We start from the raw sequence: 15,355 nt of genomic DNA, 5'->3' as shown, positions 1-15,355 counted from the left end.
TAATTCCTTGTAGGACTAATGATAAATAAACTACACTGATGTAGTAGTTTCCCGCGCTTTATTAATTCACTATTAGCCAATAGGAACAACGCATTCACCTTCATGTGTCGGTTCCATCCAATAGCGGCACAGAACACAAGTGAGCCAATGGCCTGCATTTGCCACATGTCTCTGGTCCAATCAACGGCGAGTAGAGATGATAAATTAAGCCAATGGGACGATCGCAGCATTGTGTGACCAAAGCAGGGTCTGCCGGGCTCATTTCGCCGCTTCTCCACCCGGCTGGTCTTTTTGGATCTCACTGCAATGGCGGAACAGCAGCAGTTCTACCTCTTGCTGGGTAACCTGATGAGCCCTGACAACAACGTCAGGAAACAATCAGAGGTAAGAGATGAAGACATAGTTGTTTCCGTGGGTGACAAGTTCGGCGAGGATAGAAATCAGGGCGGTCATGTTAGCAACAGCTAACCGCCCCGCTATCCAGCCTGGCCGCGCGCGCATTGAGCTTTCACGTCAGGCTCTGTAGCCCACGTGCAACGTGAAGCCCAGTACAAGTCAGCTAAGGCTAACTACCTCCACCATGTTGCGTAGTTATGTGGACACAACGTAGATCTTATTGATGATTTCCCAGCATTGACACTGTGAGGTCGTGTGTGTTTATGTCACACTCAGTCGGTGTGATTCCAAGTGAAATGATCGGTTTGCTGGGCACCAATCCTAAATTCGCCAGATGACCGTGTGGCTAATGATCAAGCTAGTGGAGTACAGGAAGTAGCATGAAGCTAAGGAGCTACTACATTGTTGCTAGTTTCATTAGCTAGCATGCTAACGCTAAACAAAGTGTGTGGCTAAAAGATTAAAGAAAGGCATAACGGAGTTCTGAAATGAAACACCGACGTACATGTCACGTTATACTAGGCGCAGTGACGAGCAGCAAAACAGCAGTGGGTTACAGGTGGCGTTAGGGAGCCAGTTCATGCAGAGGGCGAGCCGTGTTAGCTATACTTGTGCAATGGCCTTCCGTCGTTTTACGTGAAAGTAAGGTTAACACAGCTGTTTAAAACGTGCCTGTGATTTGATGAAGCTCAGAAGTATGTCCAGTTTCAGTCACGTCACTGCACAGGCTCAGGCCACCCCCTCTCGCTGGATTAGTTTCTCTGAGGATTTGTTTGGGCAGTGTCTAGCTGGCCTGTTCACTTTTCCCACCACCACGATTTGCCTCTGTTCGCGGCAAAGCATGGTTGCCTTACCTCTCTTTGCACCCGACTTTTAGATGGATGTGGTGGTTGAATCTTATCACACACGCCTCTCACTGGCAGTCAGCGTTTTTCTTTGTAAACCACAGACTGTCTGCCGCGATGCTAAGCTCATCGGAATTCATCCTTTTATAGAAACTCTCCCTTTCTGTTTTACACACACAATAGGAATTGATCTATTTGTAGAGGACCTTAAACCCATATTTCAACAGCAGAACACTACAGCTACACATTTTTTAGGTGTCCAGATCCACGCGAGAGAGATGGCAAGCCATGAAGTACAATATTGTTAGTCTTAAATTTGTCTTAGAGGTGTTGGTGGTTTACTTCTCTTTAGCATTGGGGAGCATTTGCTATAACTAGTGGACATGTTCTACTGCTCAGTGTAGTTCTTCAAGATGGTCATATACTGGAAAATATTTGGGCTGTTGGAGTATGTTATGTGCTACTAGGCGTTTAGTAAAAATAACTAACTTGAACGCTTCATGTGAAGCAGATGGTGATACTGAGCCACCGCCCAAGAGATCACATTATTATGAGAAATTGGGTTAAGGCTGGAGTTGCTGATGTGTTTGCGTGCACTGTAATAGTAAAAACTCAGCTTATATGGCCATCCAGTTTATATTTAAATTAGTTTGGTCAATCAGGTTTTACCCCCACCATCATGTTACTCCTCCCTGTCCTTGTCATACAAATGTGTGCACATCTACCTCTGTAAACCGCTTCTCTTAATTCTTTCACCTAATAAATAAAGCCAAGATGTTGTTTTACTACTAGCAGCACTTATACATTATCCTGTCTTGTTCCACTGCATCCCCCACAGAGCATCATGTGTGTTTGCATCTCATGTGGCTTTAATGAAGCATCTTAAGAGAACAAAACACATGATGTGCATCAAAACAACCGGCCTGGTTTATTTTAAATGTCCCCCTCTGTGATGTTCGTGTGGAAAAGACATGATTGATGCGGTAAAAGTGTGCCTCGCTACATTTTAACACTGATCCTCTGATGGAAAAGTGTCAAATCTAAATAGTATGGTTTTTATCATAAGGAGTTAAAAATCGGATTCAAACTCGGCTGATCAATCCATATTTAGCAGCTGTTCAAAGTCTTCCAGTGGAAAGTTTTACAATTCATGGATAAGGACAAAGTAACTTAAGATCTGTAATCAATCATTTTGGGATTAGTTTTAATCCTACAGTCTCTGCTTAATCAAGAGGTTTATATGATCCGCTTTGCCTTGACTTGCTGTCGAAGCTTAAATGACAGTCATTGCTGAGTTAATATACTGCAAACACCATGAGGCTGGTAAACATTAAAGCTTTCCACTGGAAGATGTTTTGTGACCCAGCTATTAACTCGATTATTCGATGGCAAGTCGAGGCACACCAGATCATAAAAATGATCAAGTAAAGTGTAGGATTAAAACTAAACCTAGAACAATGACTCCCCATTACAGATCTTAAATTACTCTAGCCATGAATTTAAAAGGTTTACTCAATCGTCATATTTAACCCTTAAGTGTTCATGTGTTCCACTTAATTGTTTACCATTGAATCAATGTTCTGACTTGCCGAATGAACAAATTGCAGTACAGGCTTTTGATATTTTACAGACAAAACAATACAAATCCAGTTAATAAACATGTTTTTAATAGCCACACCCATGTTGGTACTTCATCCATGAAGCTGAATGAAATTATGAATATTTACCAATCAACGTCTCCATAAGGTTCAGCTTGAAACGTGCCATAGTGTGGGATTACAGGCATGTGCCAAATGCGGTTTCTTTGCGACTGAAACAAAGTCAACATGACCCTTTTTTGGTGAAGACTCATTTTTCACGGGGCTTCTAATGTGCATCTGTAAGCACGCACCAAATGGCTTACCTCATCCATGCCACTGTCCATTCATTCCCTTTGCAGGAGACCTATGACACCATCCCGGGCCAAACCAAGATCACATTCTTGCTGCAGGCCATCAGAGATGCATCTGCTGCAGAGGAGGTTTGTACACTTAATGCTGACACATCTGTGGCACACCGTGTGAAGTTCCCGAGTCCATGTGAACTTAAAAATCACCAGGGTTTTGAAATCAGTAATTTAACACTGAACTTTTTACTTTATTTGGGACATCTCTGTATATAAGTTAAAACGGATACCTGCCACGTATTATATCTGGCTCTGGTATTGAGCCTTGTCGTACCAGGAAGGACAACATTTTAGGTACTAGAATCAGTATTAGAAAGTCATGTGTGGTTTTACATCCTGTCCACATTACTATCAGGAACATGTGACATGGATAACATTTTAAGAATGTAGTCTGGCCGTCATATGTGGGCCTTCCCTGCAGCCTGACCCGAAGGCTTGTTATGAGTCACAGTTTTGGCATTTGGGCAGTCATGTTTACTCCGAATCCACCAGCTGCTTGGTCCCTCATGCTTCCTCTCCTTTTCTTTACCTCAAGAGTGATATTTTTAGAGTCTTGAAATGGGAGCAGGCAGAGAGGTGCTTGGCCCCAGGAGAGTGACTTTGCCTTTCTGAGATGCTGCAAGCTTTTGTCAGTGGTGTGTGTGTTTAGAGGGAGTATCAGTTCTTAATTAAAATTTAGATTGTAAACTGCCAAAATAAATCCAAAGGAAAGCTGTAAAATAAACTGGCTTATAATCGTATTGAAACTGTTTCTCTGCTTGACCAAAGCAGAAATTAAGTCTTGTGTGAGAAGATTTATTTATTTTGTTTTAAAATGATGATTTATGTTGGGAGCCATGTTGAGAAGCACAACGTAATGTTGAAACCAGTGATTTGTCCACTCAGGTCAAACAGATGGCGGCGGTGCTGCTGCGGCGGTTGCTGTCTTCGTCCTTTGAGGAGATCTACCCAGGCCTGACCCTGGAGATGCAGACCGCCATCAAGACGGAGCTACTGACCAGCATCCAACAGGAGACCGCACCAACCATCCGCAAGAAGGTCTGCGACATTGCAGCTGAGCTGTGCCGCAACCTCATCGGTAACGCTCCTCTTAAGATCATCTGCCATCCTCTGGTTATAGAATTTGTATTGTGAAAAAAAAAAAAAAAAAAAAAATTGTCAAAGGGTGATCATTTCACTTGTTGGGTGCTGTAGGTGTTGGATGATCAATTTTTAGTGATTTATTGATTTAAAATGTTAATATAAACATTAATAATCTTTTGTCTTTCACCTAGATGATGATGGGAATAACCAGTGGCCAGAGTTGCTCAAGTTTCTGTTTGACTCTGTCAACTCTGACAATGTTGGCTTGCGAGAAGCTGCCCTGCACATATTCTGGTGAGCCCCCTGTTCACTTCCTCCTTGATTTAGGCCATATAGTTGCATGATCTATGAAGTCAAACTACTTGTATGCTCAGACAGAAGTACTGGTGGCTGACAGGTGTGTCCGTCTTGGATTATTTATTTTTTTTAGGAACTTCCCAGGAATCTTTGGCAACCAGCAGCAGCATTATATGGAGGTTATCAAGCGCATGCTTGTTCAGTGCATGCAGGACCAGGCAAACCCACATGTAAGCTCTTAGAAGAATTTATTTTTGCCAGGTTACTTCCTGATTTATGACTATACATTTCTTTGTTTCAAATGATCCTTCAGATTCGTACCCTGGCGGCTCGGGCTGCAGCATCCTTTGTTCTGTCAAACGAAGGAAACACAGCACTACTGAAGCACTTTGCTGACCTGTTGCCAGGCATCCTGCAGGTAAGATACAGGATCCCCGTATCTTCATCAGACTCAGATTGTTATGTTTTTCTGTTGCCCCCTGTGGAACATACGCGACTCCATACATTAGTTATCAATGCTATCTGATGGTTCCCACAAGCTCCAGGAACTTGTAATCCAGAAAGTTTTGTGATGCCCCTATGTAATATTTTGCACGACTAATGTATTTTAAGCAGTTAGTGAAGTATCGTCATGAGTCCCTTGAGATCATTAATCAATGCTAAATGTTTCATGTCCTATAGTCTGCTGTGTAGTCATTAGCTAATGCTAGCTTAGATCATAGATAAGATAGGAACTTTATGTAACAAGTGACAGAAATTTGTCTTTGACAAGACGGGCTCAAAAAACATAAAACATACACTGAAGACAGTTCAGCCACATTAGTTGTACAGACATGTGCAGAATACAAAAATGTGATGTTCTATATGTGGTTGTTCAGTATAGTAATGGCCGTGGGAATGAAGGATTTTTTTTTTTTTTTTTTTCCTTGCAAGTGGGACTCTGTAGCGTCGACCTGATGGCATTAACTGAAAGGATTGGTTAAGTGGGTGGGATCCCGTGTCTGTAGTGGCTTTCCTCAATACTGACTGGGTATGGAGTTCTGTTAAGGGAGTTTGAGGGAGCCTATTATCTTACTAGCTTGATGCTTTATTCGTGCAAGTTTGATTTTGTGCTTAACAGTAAGGGCATTATACCAGGCTGTGATATTAAAAGGGAGTATGGATTCAATGAGTGACCGGTAGACCCTAGTTAAAATGCCCTTGCTCACACTAAAATCTCTAATTTTCCTCAGCAGGTGTAAACGCTGCTGGGCTTTCTTATACAGTTTTGTATACAGTTTCTGCGTGCTGTGAAAAAGACAGATGTGTCCATCTGTCCCAAGATATTTAAAAACATTGACTTGTTCAACTAGCTGACCATTGATGCTGAGGGGTTGAAACATCTGCTGTGAATTCTTAGTTCCCCTGCTCTGACAGCACAGCTCCTTGGTTTTATCAATGTTAAGGTCCAGGGAAATTTCTTTGAATGTTGTGACCAGATTAACTGTTTGGTGGTAATCAGACAAGTGGGCTACCAAGGCCATATCATTAGCATACTTGAAAAGAAACATTCCATCCCTGTTACAAGATATATTTGTGTAAACAGAAAAAAATAGCAGGAGATAAAACACATCCTTGGGGGAGCCCAGTGTTTAAAAGCTGTTTCCTAAAATTAAAACCATTCACACACTTGTTGTGGTCTATCCTGTAAAAAATTCTTAATCCATAAAATCAGTATTGGGTGAACCTGAAGCTCGACTAGATGTTGCAAAAGTGTGTGGTTGTGTGTAATGTATACAGTGTTAAAAGCAGATGAAAAGTCCATAAATAAAAGTGAGTGTGTAATAAGTCCAGCTGTCTGGTCACAGTATCCAAGAGTTGGAGTTGCATCCTCCACTCCACGTTTGGCTTTATAATACAATAAAAGATCCCAGTGAAAATGGCATGTTGGGTTTTGTGTGGGTCTTGTTTATCTCTCCATTGTGTTCAAAACTATATAAACTCAATATATTGAATGTGAGTAAGGAACAACATATCTGCTAATGGAAGATGAAACTTTAAAGTGAGAGCTGTGGTGCTTACTTGCTGCTTGTTTGCCTTTTGAGGCGTAGAGTGTCTTGTAAATTCTTGTCAGGCTACTTTGAGATGATGCACTGTTTGCATTCAATGAAGAATAAAGTTCTGTTGGCAAACGGATAACAGGACTGGTAGCTGTTCGAAGTTGATAACATTTAATGCAGATTATGTTGATTAAACATGCTGAATCCTGTCATTCCACAACTGTAAATGTTTGAGCATCCTCACTAAGCTCTGTTGCAACAGTTAGTGGTATTCTATCACCAGTCCTTATGATGGTAGAGTTGGAGGTCAGATTTGGTGACAGTGTAAATTAGCAGCACTAACTCCAGCGCGTGTGTGTTGGGTTTTATTATTTATTAAATCAGGCAGTGAATGAATCGTGCTACCAGGGAGACGACTCTGTGCTCAAGTCCTTAGTGGAAATTGCAGACACAGCACCCAAATACCTGAGACCCAACCTGGAGGCCACCCTGCAGCTCTGTCTAAAGGTGAGTCGGAGAGCTCCAATATAACTTTACTGCTGATGTAAAACAAAAGTCTTGTGGTTCGTTGTCTTCACAAAGCTGATTTGACCAACACACTGCCATGTCTCTACAGCTGTGTGCCGACACCAACCTGACCAATATGCAGAGGCAGTTGGCACTGGAGGTCATCGTCACCTTGTCTGAGACTGCAGCGGCCATGCTGAGGAAACACACGAACATTGTAGCTCAAAGTGGTGAGGATTTAGTTCTGTCAATTAACACTACACTTCACCATTCCCCTAATAAATTGTTGGGTTGAACAGTTTAGATAGTTGTACTTACCTGTTGTGTGTTCAGTTCCCCAGATGCTGGCAATGATGGTGGACCTGGAGGACGATGATGAGTGGGCCATGGCTGATGAGCTGGAGGATGATGACTTTGACAGGTAAGGCCTGGTGGACACACAGCACAGTCATCACCATGTGATCCTGTAGAGCAGACATGTTTGCACTTTGTGGAGGGTTGAGAGTATGCACGATTACTATAAGATAAATACATGTTGACAGTGAGAGATCAAAATGTCTTTGCATTATCTGACTAGTGTTTTTATATACAGGTGTTTAGACTTTTTTATATTGCAATTGACCCTTCGCTAAGCCCCGCCCCCTTGGTTACTGTTAAGTCCGACAAACTGTCAGCGCTGCACTCCCCAGAGAAATATTTTCAAATTTGCTTCTTTCCAAGATCGCTTTTTCCCAACAGACAGTTTTGCCATTGCATTATATATTTGAAGGTTGTATTCAGGCTGCCAAACTGGCTCAAACAGATGTGAAAAAAAATTAAAGAGAGAAGCTAAAGCCTACCACTCACAGTACAAGTGAACCGCTGCATCCCCCAACGATTGAGACAAAAGACAACGATATGAACGACAACACTGTTCTTGTAAAGCTTGGTAGGTCTCTATTCATTAGTTATTAAAAAGCAGAACTGTAGGGCTCTGTTACATTACATTTGGTATGAAGTTAGCTAGCGTTAGCTAACATTACATTATGAACGATCCGCAGCAGACTTTTTTTTTGGATTTATTTCAGGTTTTGGAAAGGGAATAAATCGTCTCCTTTCAACCTCTCTGTAATTATTACAAGTGTCCCAGGAAATAGCATTTGACCATATCTAAGAAAGCTAGAGAACGACTTTTTGCATATGAGTCAATGGAGCACAGCCACGAAAGTGTCGGACCTCAGTTAGAGTGCTATACTGCGCTGTGATTGGCCAGCTGTGTATTCAGGGCGTGGCTTAGCGAAGGGTCAATTAAGGTTTGGAAATGTGTGCACACACTTCTGTGTGGTGAGTGACTTGTTGTTTGTCACCTACCAGTAATGCTGTAGCTGGGGAGAGCGCTCTCGACAGGATCGCCTGTGGTCTGGGAGGGAAGATCGTTTTGCCCATGATCAAACAGCACATCATGCAGATGCTGCAGAACCGTAAGTAAACCCGCTGACACACAGCTCAGTGAAACTCTGTGAAATTTCATATTAGGGATTGCCTCCTGCAGAGATTTGCAAATTTTAAGCATACAAAAGAAACTACTTGCTGCTTGCAGTGTGAACATGAGATCAACCCAGTGTGTTCTGTCACTAGCTGACTGGAAGTACCGCCATGCCGGGCTGATGGCGCTGTCGGCCATTGGCGAGGGCTGCCACCAGCAGATGGAGGCCATCCTCCAAGAGATTGTCAGCTTTGTCCTCCTATTCTGCTCCGATCCTGTAAGAAACACAACTTCAAAATTGATTTAAATCAAAGATGCCGCGCATAGTAGACTTACCTCAGCTCATGTTACTTACCTTTTGCTTTGTTAGGTTTATAGTGACGTTACAGTTGGATGGATAGATTCTTTACTTATAGGGTCAATGTTACAGGACAACTGTAACTATATTGTATGGTTAAGTGTTTGGCTTCCCTTTCCATTCTCAGCACCCAAGGGTACGCTATGCTGCCTGCAACGCTATTGGACAAATGGCCACAGACTTCGCCCCCACCTTCCAAAAGAAATTCCATGATAAGGTAACTGAAGTGACGGTTACAGCTGTGAAAACTGACATTTAATAGATGCATCTGTTCAATTTAATGTAATAAGAAATATACAGGTACATGTTTTCAATGTTTAACTGTAGTAAAGGTTTACTACAGTGGACTAAGACTGCTTCCGCCTCCCTTCCAGGTGATATCAGCCCTGCTCCAGACCATGGAGGACCAGACTAACCCTCGGGTGCAGGCGCATGCTGCCGCCGCCCTCATCAACTTTACAGAGGACTGTCCCAAATCACTGCTGATCCCTTATCTGGACAGCTTGGTGCAGCACCTTCATGTCATCATGGTAGCCAAGCTGCAAGAGGTAACTAATCCCCCCACTTCATCTTGATCATTCAGTAGGGATATAGCCAAAGAGGCATTTCTTCCAGACCCACTTTTAGCCCCTGCTTAACACCTTATACTGTGTCCTATTCTCTCCTCCCAGTTGATCCAAAAAGGCACCAAACTGGTCCTGGAGCAGGTGGTGACGTCAATCGCCTCAGTGGCCGACACAGCCGAGGAGAAGTTTGTGCCATACTACGACCTTTTCATGCCCTCACTCAAACACATTGTAGAAAACGCTGTGCAGAAGGAGCTGCGGCTGCTTCGTGGCAAGACCATAGAGTGCATCAGCCTCATTGGGCTGGCTGTTGGCAAGGAGAAGGTACGCCTGCACAGGATGTGATCAAACTACCAAAGTAATGTCTGTAAGGGGACCTATCCCACTGCACGTCCAAGCTTCATACATCTTCACGTGTCTTCCTTTTTGTTTCTAGTTCATGCCAGATGCCTCTGCCGTCATGCAGCTGCTCCTCAAAACCCAGACTGACTTCAATGACCTGGAGGATGACGACCCTCAGGTAGGAAGACTTGGAAAGCAACTTTAAACTTTTCTCTTGGTATTACCGTTGCTGCATAGTCAACCTGTCGTGACGTTTTTTTGTTGGGTTAGATCTCGTACATGATCTCAGCCTGGGCCAGGATGTGCAAGATCCTGGGGAAGGAGTTTCAGCAGTACCTGCCTGTGGTGATGGGCCCCCTGATGAAGACTGCCTCCATCAAGCCTGAGGTGGCCCTGCTCGACAGTAAGTGTATTACAGATGCACATTTTAAAATTCTGGATTTTATCAGCTGGAGCCAATTACATTTGGTCACATTACTAAAAGAATCCTAGCTGCTGTATACCTGAAGTGCATGAATGCTAGGACACTTCTTTGTAATTTTATACCTCAACTTTTGTTGCTACAGTAGGGTTTTTTTTTGTGCAATTGGATTAAGTAAGCTGTAATTTAAATTTTTTTAAGTTTACCATAAAATGACGACAATCCCAATTGTAGGGACCACTTTGTTTTCCTTGGATCACTCTGACTGAGACCTCTGACGCTTGCTTGCAGAAATATTTGAACCAAAAAATATATAATGTTCAGAGTGCGTTCCAACTCAGTGTTTTATTTACTTGTTTACAAAAGGCTTAAAGAAAATGATTGCATGAACTAAACGTTAACTGAGGTATTAAGGCACCTATACAAGCCACGCAAGGTCTAAAAAAACTGTATGCTCCTTCAGTCTGGTGCAGCACACTCCTTTTTATAACTTTTGGACCTGCAAAGACATGAGCATTAACAAATCACGCAAAAATATGTAAATATACAAATCTACTAACAAATAAATAAACTATGAAATTGGCTCCTACACAATAATCAGAAACTCCTACCATGATGTTTTAAAGTGTGCTTGTCCTTTACAATGCAAAAGCAGTGGGCATTAAGTACAAAACAAAATGAAAGCTTCAGTAGTTGAATGTCTGTCTATCTTGTAGCCCAGGACATGGAGAACATATCAGAAGATGACGGCTGGGAGTTTGTCAACCTGGGAGACCAGCAGAGTTTTGGCATCAAGACAGCTGGCCTCGAGGAGAAGGCCACAGCCTGCCAGATGTTGGTAAGTAGTCCTGTCTGCTGCAGGAGTAGAGCATTGAAACGCATGAATGTCCTGCCAACTGTCAGGGTCCCGGGGTTGTCTGAGGCCGATTTGGCAGAGCACAAGAAATTTAGGCCATTGCTTGTGTTTCAGCCCTGTTAATGAGACAATCTGTGTTTTCCAGGTGTGTTATGCCAAAGAGCTGAAGGAGGGTTTTGTGGAGTACACAGAGCAGGTGGTTAAGCTGATGGTCCCTCTCCTCAAATTTTACTTCCATGATGATATCCTTTTTGTATTGGACTGAAATGACCTAAAGGCCAAAACGACTAGTGGCTTGAAATTTCAACATCTGAAAAGCTGACGATAAACCAGAACTTGGTGAAAACAAGCCTCCCTGTTTGTGCACAAAGTTGAATTTTATATATTTTAGATGTCAGTTCTGGGGAAAAGGCTTTCGTGATGCTGAAACACGGTATGTGAAAGAACATGGGGCTCGATGACGTTTTGTATTTCCTTAACTGTCTTCACGTGTGCGAGTGGCGGCAGCGGAGTCCATGCCCCTGCTGCTGGAGTGTGCGCGGGTCCGAGGGCCAGAGTACCTCACCCAGATGTGGCTCTTCATGTGCGACGCCCTCATAAAGGCCATCGGCACTGAGCCAGACTCTGACGTCCTGTCAGAGATCATGCACTCTTTTGCCAAGGTAACTTGTTTTTGGGGTCCCCCCCCCCCCCTCACATGTTCCCTGAAGATTTGAACATAAGATTTTAGGAACCAGGTCCAGTTACTGACCTGACTGATGGGAGATTTCTATGTTCTGTTCAAGTGCATTGAGTTGATGGGAGATGGCTGTCTGAACAATGAGCATTTTGAGGAGCTGGGTGGCATCTTGAAAGGAAAACTAGAGGAGCATTTTAAGAACCAGGAGCTCAGACATGGTGAGACTTCGTTCAAACTTTTTTTTACTTTTATAGTACGGCATTTCCCTTGATGTAAACAAAATTTCCGAATCAAGCTCGGGCACCGTTATTTGTCACAAAAGCCTCAGACAGACAAAGCTTTAACCTCCCATGATTTCCTCCATGACAACACACTCTCCCCAAGAGTGTCTCTGCACAATCGTCACAGAAAACTTCTTTGTCCTCCACAGCTAAGAGACAGGATGAGGATTATGATGAGCAGGTGGAGGAATCATTACAAGACGAGGTAATTATTTTCCCTCCAGTAAAGGACTTCAAACTGTTATGAAAACCTGCTATTGTCTAATAAATCTCACTCACATAATGTGTGCCCACTTATTTTTATCTCTACAGGATGAGAACGATGTGTACATCCTGACCAAAGTGTCAGATATCCTGCACTCGGTGTTCAGCAGCTACAAAGAGAAGGTGTTGCCTTGGTTTGAACAGCTGCTGCAGCTCATCGTCCAGCTAATAGTAAGTACTTCTGCTGTCAGATCAGCAATGAATTAATCATGTTTGTACAAATATGAGTGCAGTTCTGCACATGATTTATTCTCAGTGTAGTCAGTTTACTTTTTTATTTATTGGACTTGAAGTGAAGGGCCACTAGATGGTGTCAAAATGTCTTGAACAGCCCAATCACATCAGATGTAAAATTCATTTTTCAACAGTAGGTAGATTTTCTTGTTTGTACACCCATTTGGGAACAATGTGGAATTTATAGAATATCAGGGGATTTTATATATTTTTAACTCAAAGACTCTTTAAAAAATTTTATGGGAAATTTGAGCTGTTCAGTTAGTAAATGTGGTCCAATACAGCAGCCTGGCAATGAACACTACCTTTGTGACGCTTGTAGGGCTGCAACTTATTACTAATTTAATTCAGAATTAATCTTCCAATTGTTTTGATTTATCCCTTAATTATTTTGTCAGTTATCTGCCTTAAAAAAAGGTAACAATTACCATTTCCCAGAACCCGAGGAGGTCTCTTTAAATTTAGAGTTCATACTGACTAAACTGGACCTGCTTGTCTTCAGTGTCCCAACAGGCCGTGGGCTGACAGGCAGTGGGGTCTGTGCATCTTTGACGATGTGGTGGAGCACTGCAGCCCCACCTCCTTCAAATACGCAGAGTATTTCCTACGGCCGATGTTGCAGTCACTATGTGACACAAGCCCCGAGGTTCGGCAGGCGGCCGCCTACGGTGTCGGTGTCATGGCTCAGTATGGGGGAGAGAGCTACCGCCCATTCTGTACAGGTATGGTCTGGCTCTAGTCTCAATTTGTTGTGGTTGGCAGTTTTTTGCTAGAACTCAAACATCTTTGTGTTTCTGTGGTCCAGAGGCCATCCCCATGTTGGTCAGAGTCATCCAGGCAGCTGACTCACGTGCCAAGGAGAATGTCAACGCCACAGAAAACTGCATCTCTGCTGTTGGAAAGGTCATGAGGTTTCGGCCAGAGTGTGTAAATGTCAACGAGATCCTTCCCCATTGGCTCAGCTGGCTACCGCTTAACGAGGACAAAGAGGAGGCCGTCCACACATTTGACTTCCTGTGTGACCTCATTGAAAGGTAAGGCAGCCTCCACTAATTTGTCTTAATCGAGGTGGAAAGGGATGTAAAAACTAATTAAAAATTTTTTTCACACTTGCTGACTGTCTTTTCTCCGCAGCAACAACCCCATTGTCCTCGGACCAGACAACGCCAACCTTCCTAAAATCTTCCTCATCATCGCAGACGGAGTTGCAAACGAGTCAGTGAAGAGTGAAGACGCATGCAGCAAACGGCTGGCAAATGTAATCCGTCAAGTACAGGTGAGCCTTCACTCGTCGCTGTACACAAGAATCTACATCTGGACTTCATCAAAATCACTGTTAAATGAAATTACATGTATTGTGTAGGATTTTCTGTGGACATAAATCAATATCCAGGTTGATCTTTTTTGTCCAGGTGTCAGCGGGGTTGTGGACGCAGTGTGTATCAACACTGAACGAGACACAGCAGAAAGCCATACAGGACCTACTGAATACTGCCTGAACCAGAGGTCACCTCTCTGCTCTTTAAAAAGCCCATGAAGAAAAGTTGAGCTCCTGGATCTTCTCCATACACTCCCTCTTCTTCCTCCTGATCTGTAGTGTGTATGGACGCCAGCTTCACCCCATCCACACCCCTCTGCCCCACTCCTATATAACGCCACCTACATTCAGCTGACTGGGAGTCGGAGGGGCATGTTGGATATTTATAACAATGGAGGACATTGGCCATCCACCTCAAAGACTTTCACCCTGTATCTAAGGAAGTGGGAACGAGAGTAAAGTGTCAGTCGTCCCTGTCTTATCATAGTTATGTTTTCTATCTGGACGTTTTGTTTCCAACCATTCCCTGATGTTCGACTTGTCTCGCTGTGCCCAGAGGGACTCATTCTCCACATTGCCCAACACAAACTCATTGGACAGTCGGGCTCAGAGGGGCCATAGTGGGGGGAAATTGGGAAAGGACAATTCTAGTGGACTGAGCAATTGAATGAGGTGGACATGCACACTGGGCGGTCTCTGCCTGTTTCCTGTGAATTTTTTTTGGTTGTATTTTTATTTTATTTCTTTTCTCGTTCCCAGTGTTACCTGGGGAGGGAATGGGGGAGCCTCTGTCTGCCACAGCTCATGAGGCTATGTTTCAAAAGTTAATGGCATGTTAAGTGGCTAACTCTAGAAAATATAAATAGTTAGGAAATTTACGTCGTCGTTTGGGAGAGTTGACATTTGATTTAAGCAGCGTTCCTCCATAGCCTTCCAGATAGCTCTTTTGTGGGAAATGAAATGAGACTGAATATGAAATGTTTGCTGAATGGTTCTCAGCCCTTTAAGTAGCAGGGTTAAGGGGCTCTCAGAAGAAGAGCAATGATTTGTAGTTGGTCACATAGCAAAGTTGAAGGAACATGAATAGTAGAGTACTTGTAAAATGCGTGCTACCATGATAATCTTAACTTTATGGTTTTGACCCTTTGCTGCTCTGCAGGTATGTGATGGACTTCCAGAAACTACCAACAATAAAATTCCATTCTTGAATTCTGATTAATTGGTCCTTTGATTCAGGTCTGGATTTCATAAATGTATTTATCACAATGTTATTTTAAATGTATATGCATTGCCAAGAAATACAAAACAGTAACCTAACATTTTAAACGGCATCTTAAGAGTGCAATTATTTTAGCATTTTATTATTGGTTATAGAAATGGAATAGTTATATTGATGTGTTCCACTTTTTAACAGCAATAGGACATATTTAAAGCCCCCCCAGTGTATTTGACATTTCTG

At 42.9% G+C, this 15,355-nt stretch overlaps 2 protein-coding genes across 3 annotated transcripts in view; one reads left to right on the top strand and one right to left on the bottom strand.

Annotated features, from left to right (window-relative positions):
• LOC123975836 (semaphorin-5B-like) overlaps positions 1–451 on the bottom strand; it is a 35,817-nt gene extending 35,366 nt beyond the window's left edge. For both annotated transcript variants that reach the window (XM_046057630.1, XM_046057641.1), the window contains exon 1: positions 99–451. The gene's annotated coding sequence lies outside the window, so the exon portion shown is untranslated. The remainder of the gene's footprint in view (positions 1–98) is intronic.
• kpnb3 (karyopherin (importin) beta 3) lies at positions 228–15,111 on the top strand. The gene is made up of 26 exons (XM_046057617.1): positions 228–384; positions 3,181–3,261; positions 4,072–4,264; positions 4,461–4,563; positions 4,700–4,796; positions 4,880–4,984; positions 6,990–7,112; positions 7,222–7,342; positions 7,446–7,533; positions 8,466–8,572; positions 8,730–8,854; positions 9,063–9,152; positions 9,310–9,483; positions 9,607–9,825; positions 9,938–10,021; positions 10,114–10,246; positions 10,981–11,102; positions 11,266–11,362; positions 11,610–11,782; positions 11,906–12,017; positions 12,230–12,285; positions 12,393–12,515; positions 13,081–13,300; positions 13,384–13,612; positions 13,713–13,854; positions 13,991–15,111. Exons 1-26 carry the CDS (start codon positions 307–309, stop codon positions 14,075–14,077), a joined length of 3,282 nt encoding a protein of 1,093 aa, XP_045913573.1. The 5' UTR covers positions 228–306; the 3' UTR covers positions 14,078–15,111.
• The last annotated feature ends 244 nt before the right edge of the window (positions 15,112–15,355 follow it).

The sequence above is a fragment of the Micropterus dolomieu genome, linkage group LG01 (genome assembly GCF_021292245.1).
Source record: "Micropterus dolomieu isolate WLL.071019.BEF.003 ecotype Adirondacks linkage group LG01, ASM2129224v1, whole genome shotgun sequence".
NCBI lineage: Eukaryota > Metazoa > Chordata > Actinopteri > Centrarchiformes > Centrarchidae > Micropterus > Micropterus dolomieu.
The sequence above is the reverse complement of the archived record's forward strand: the minus strand, read 5'-3'. Positions and strand labels throughout refer to the sequence as shown.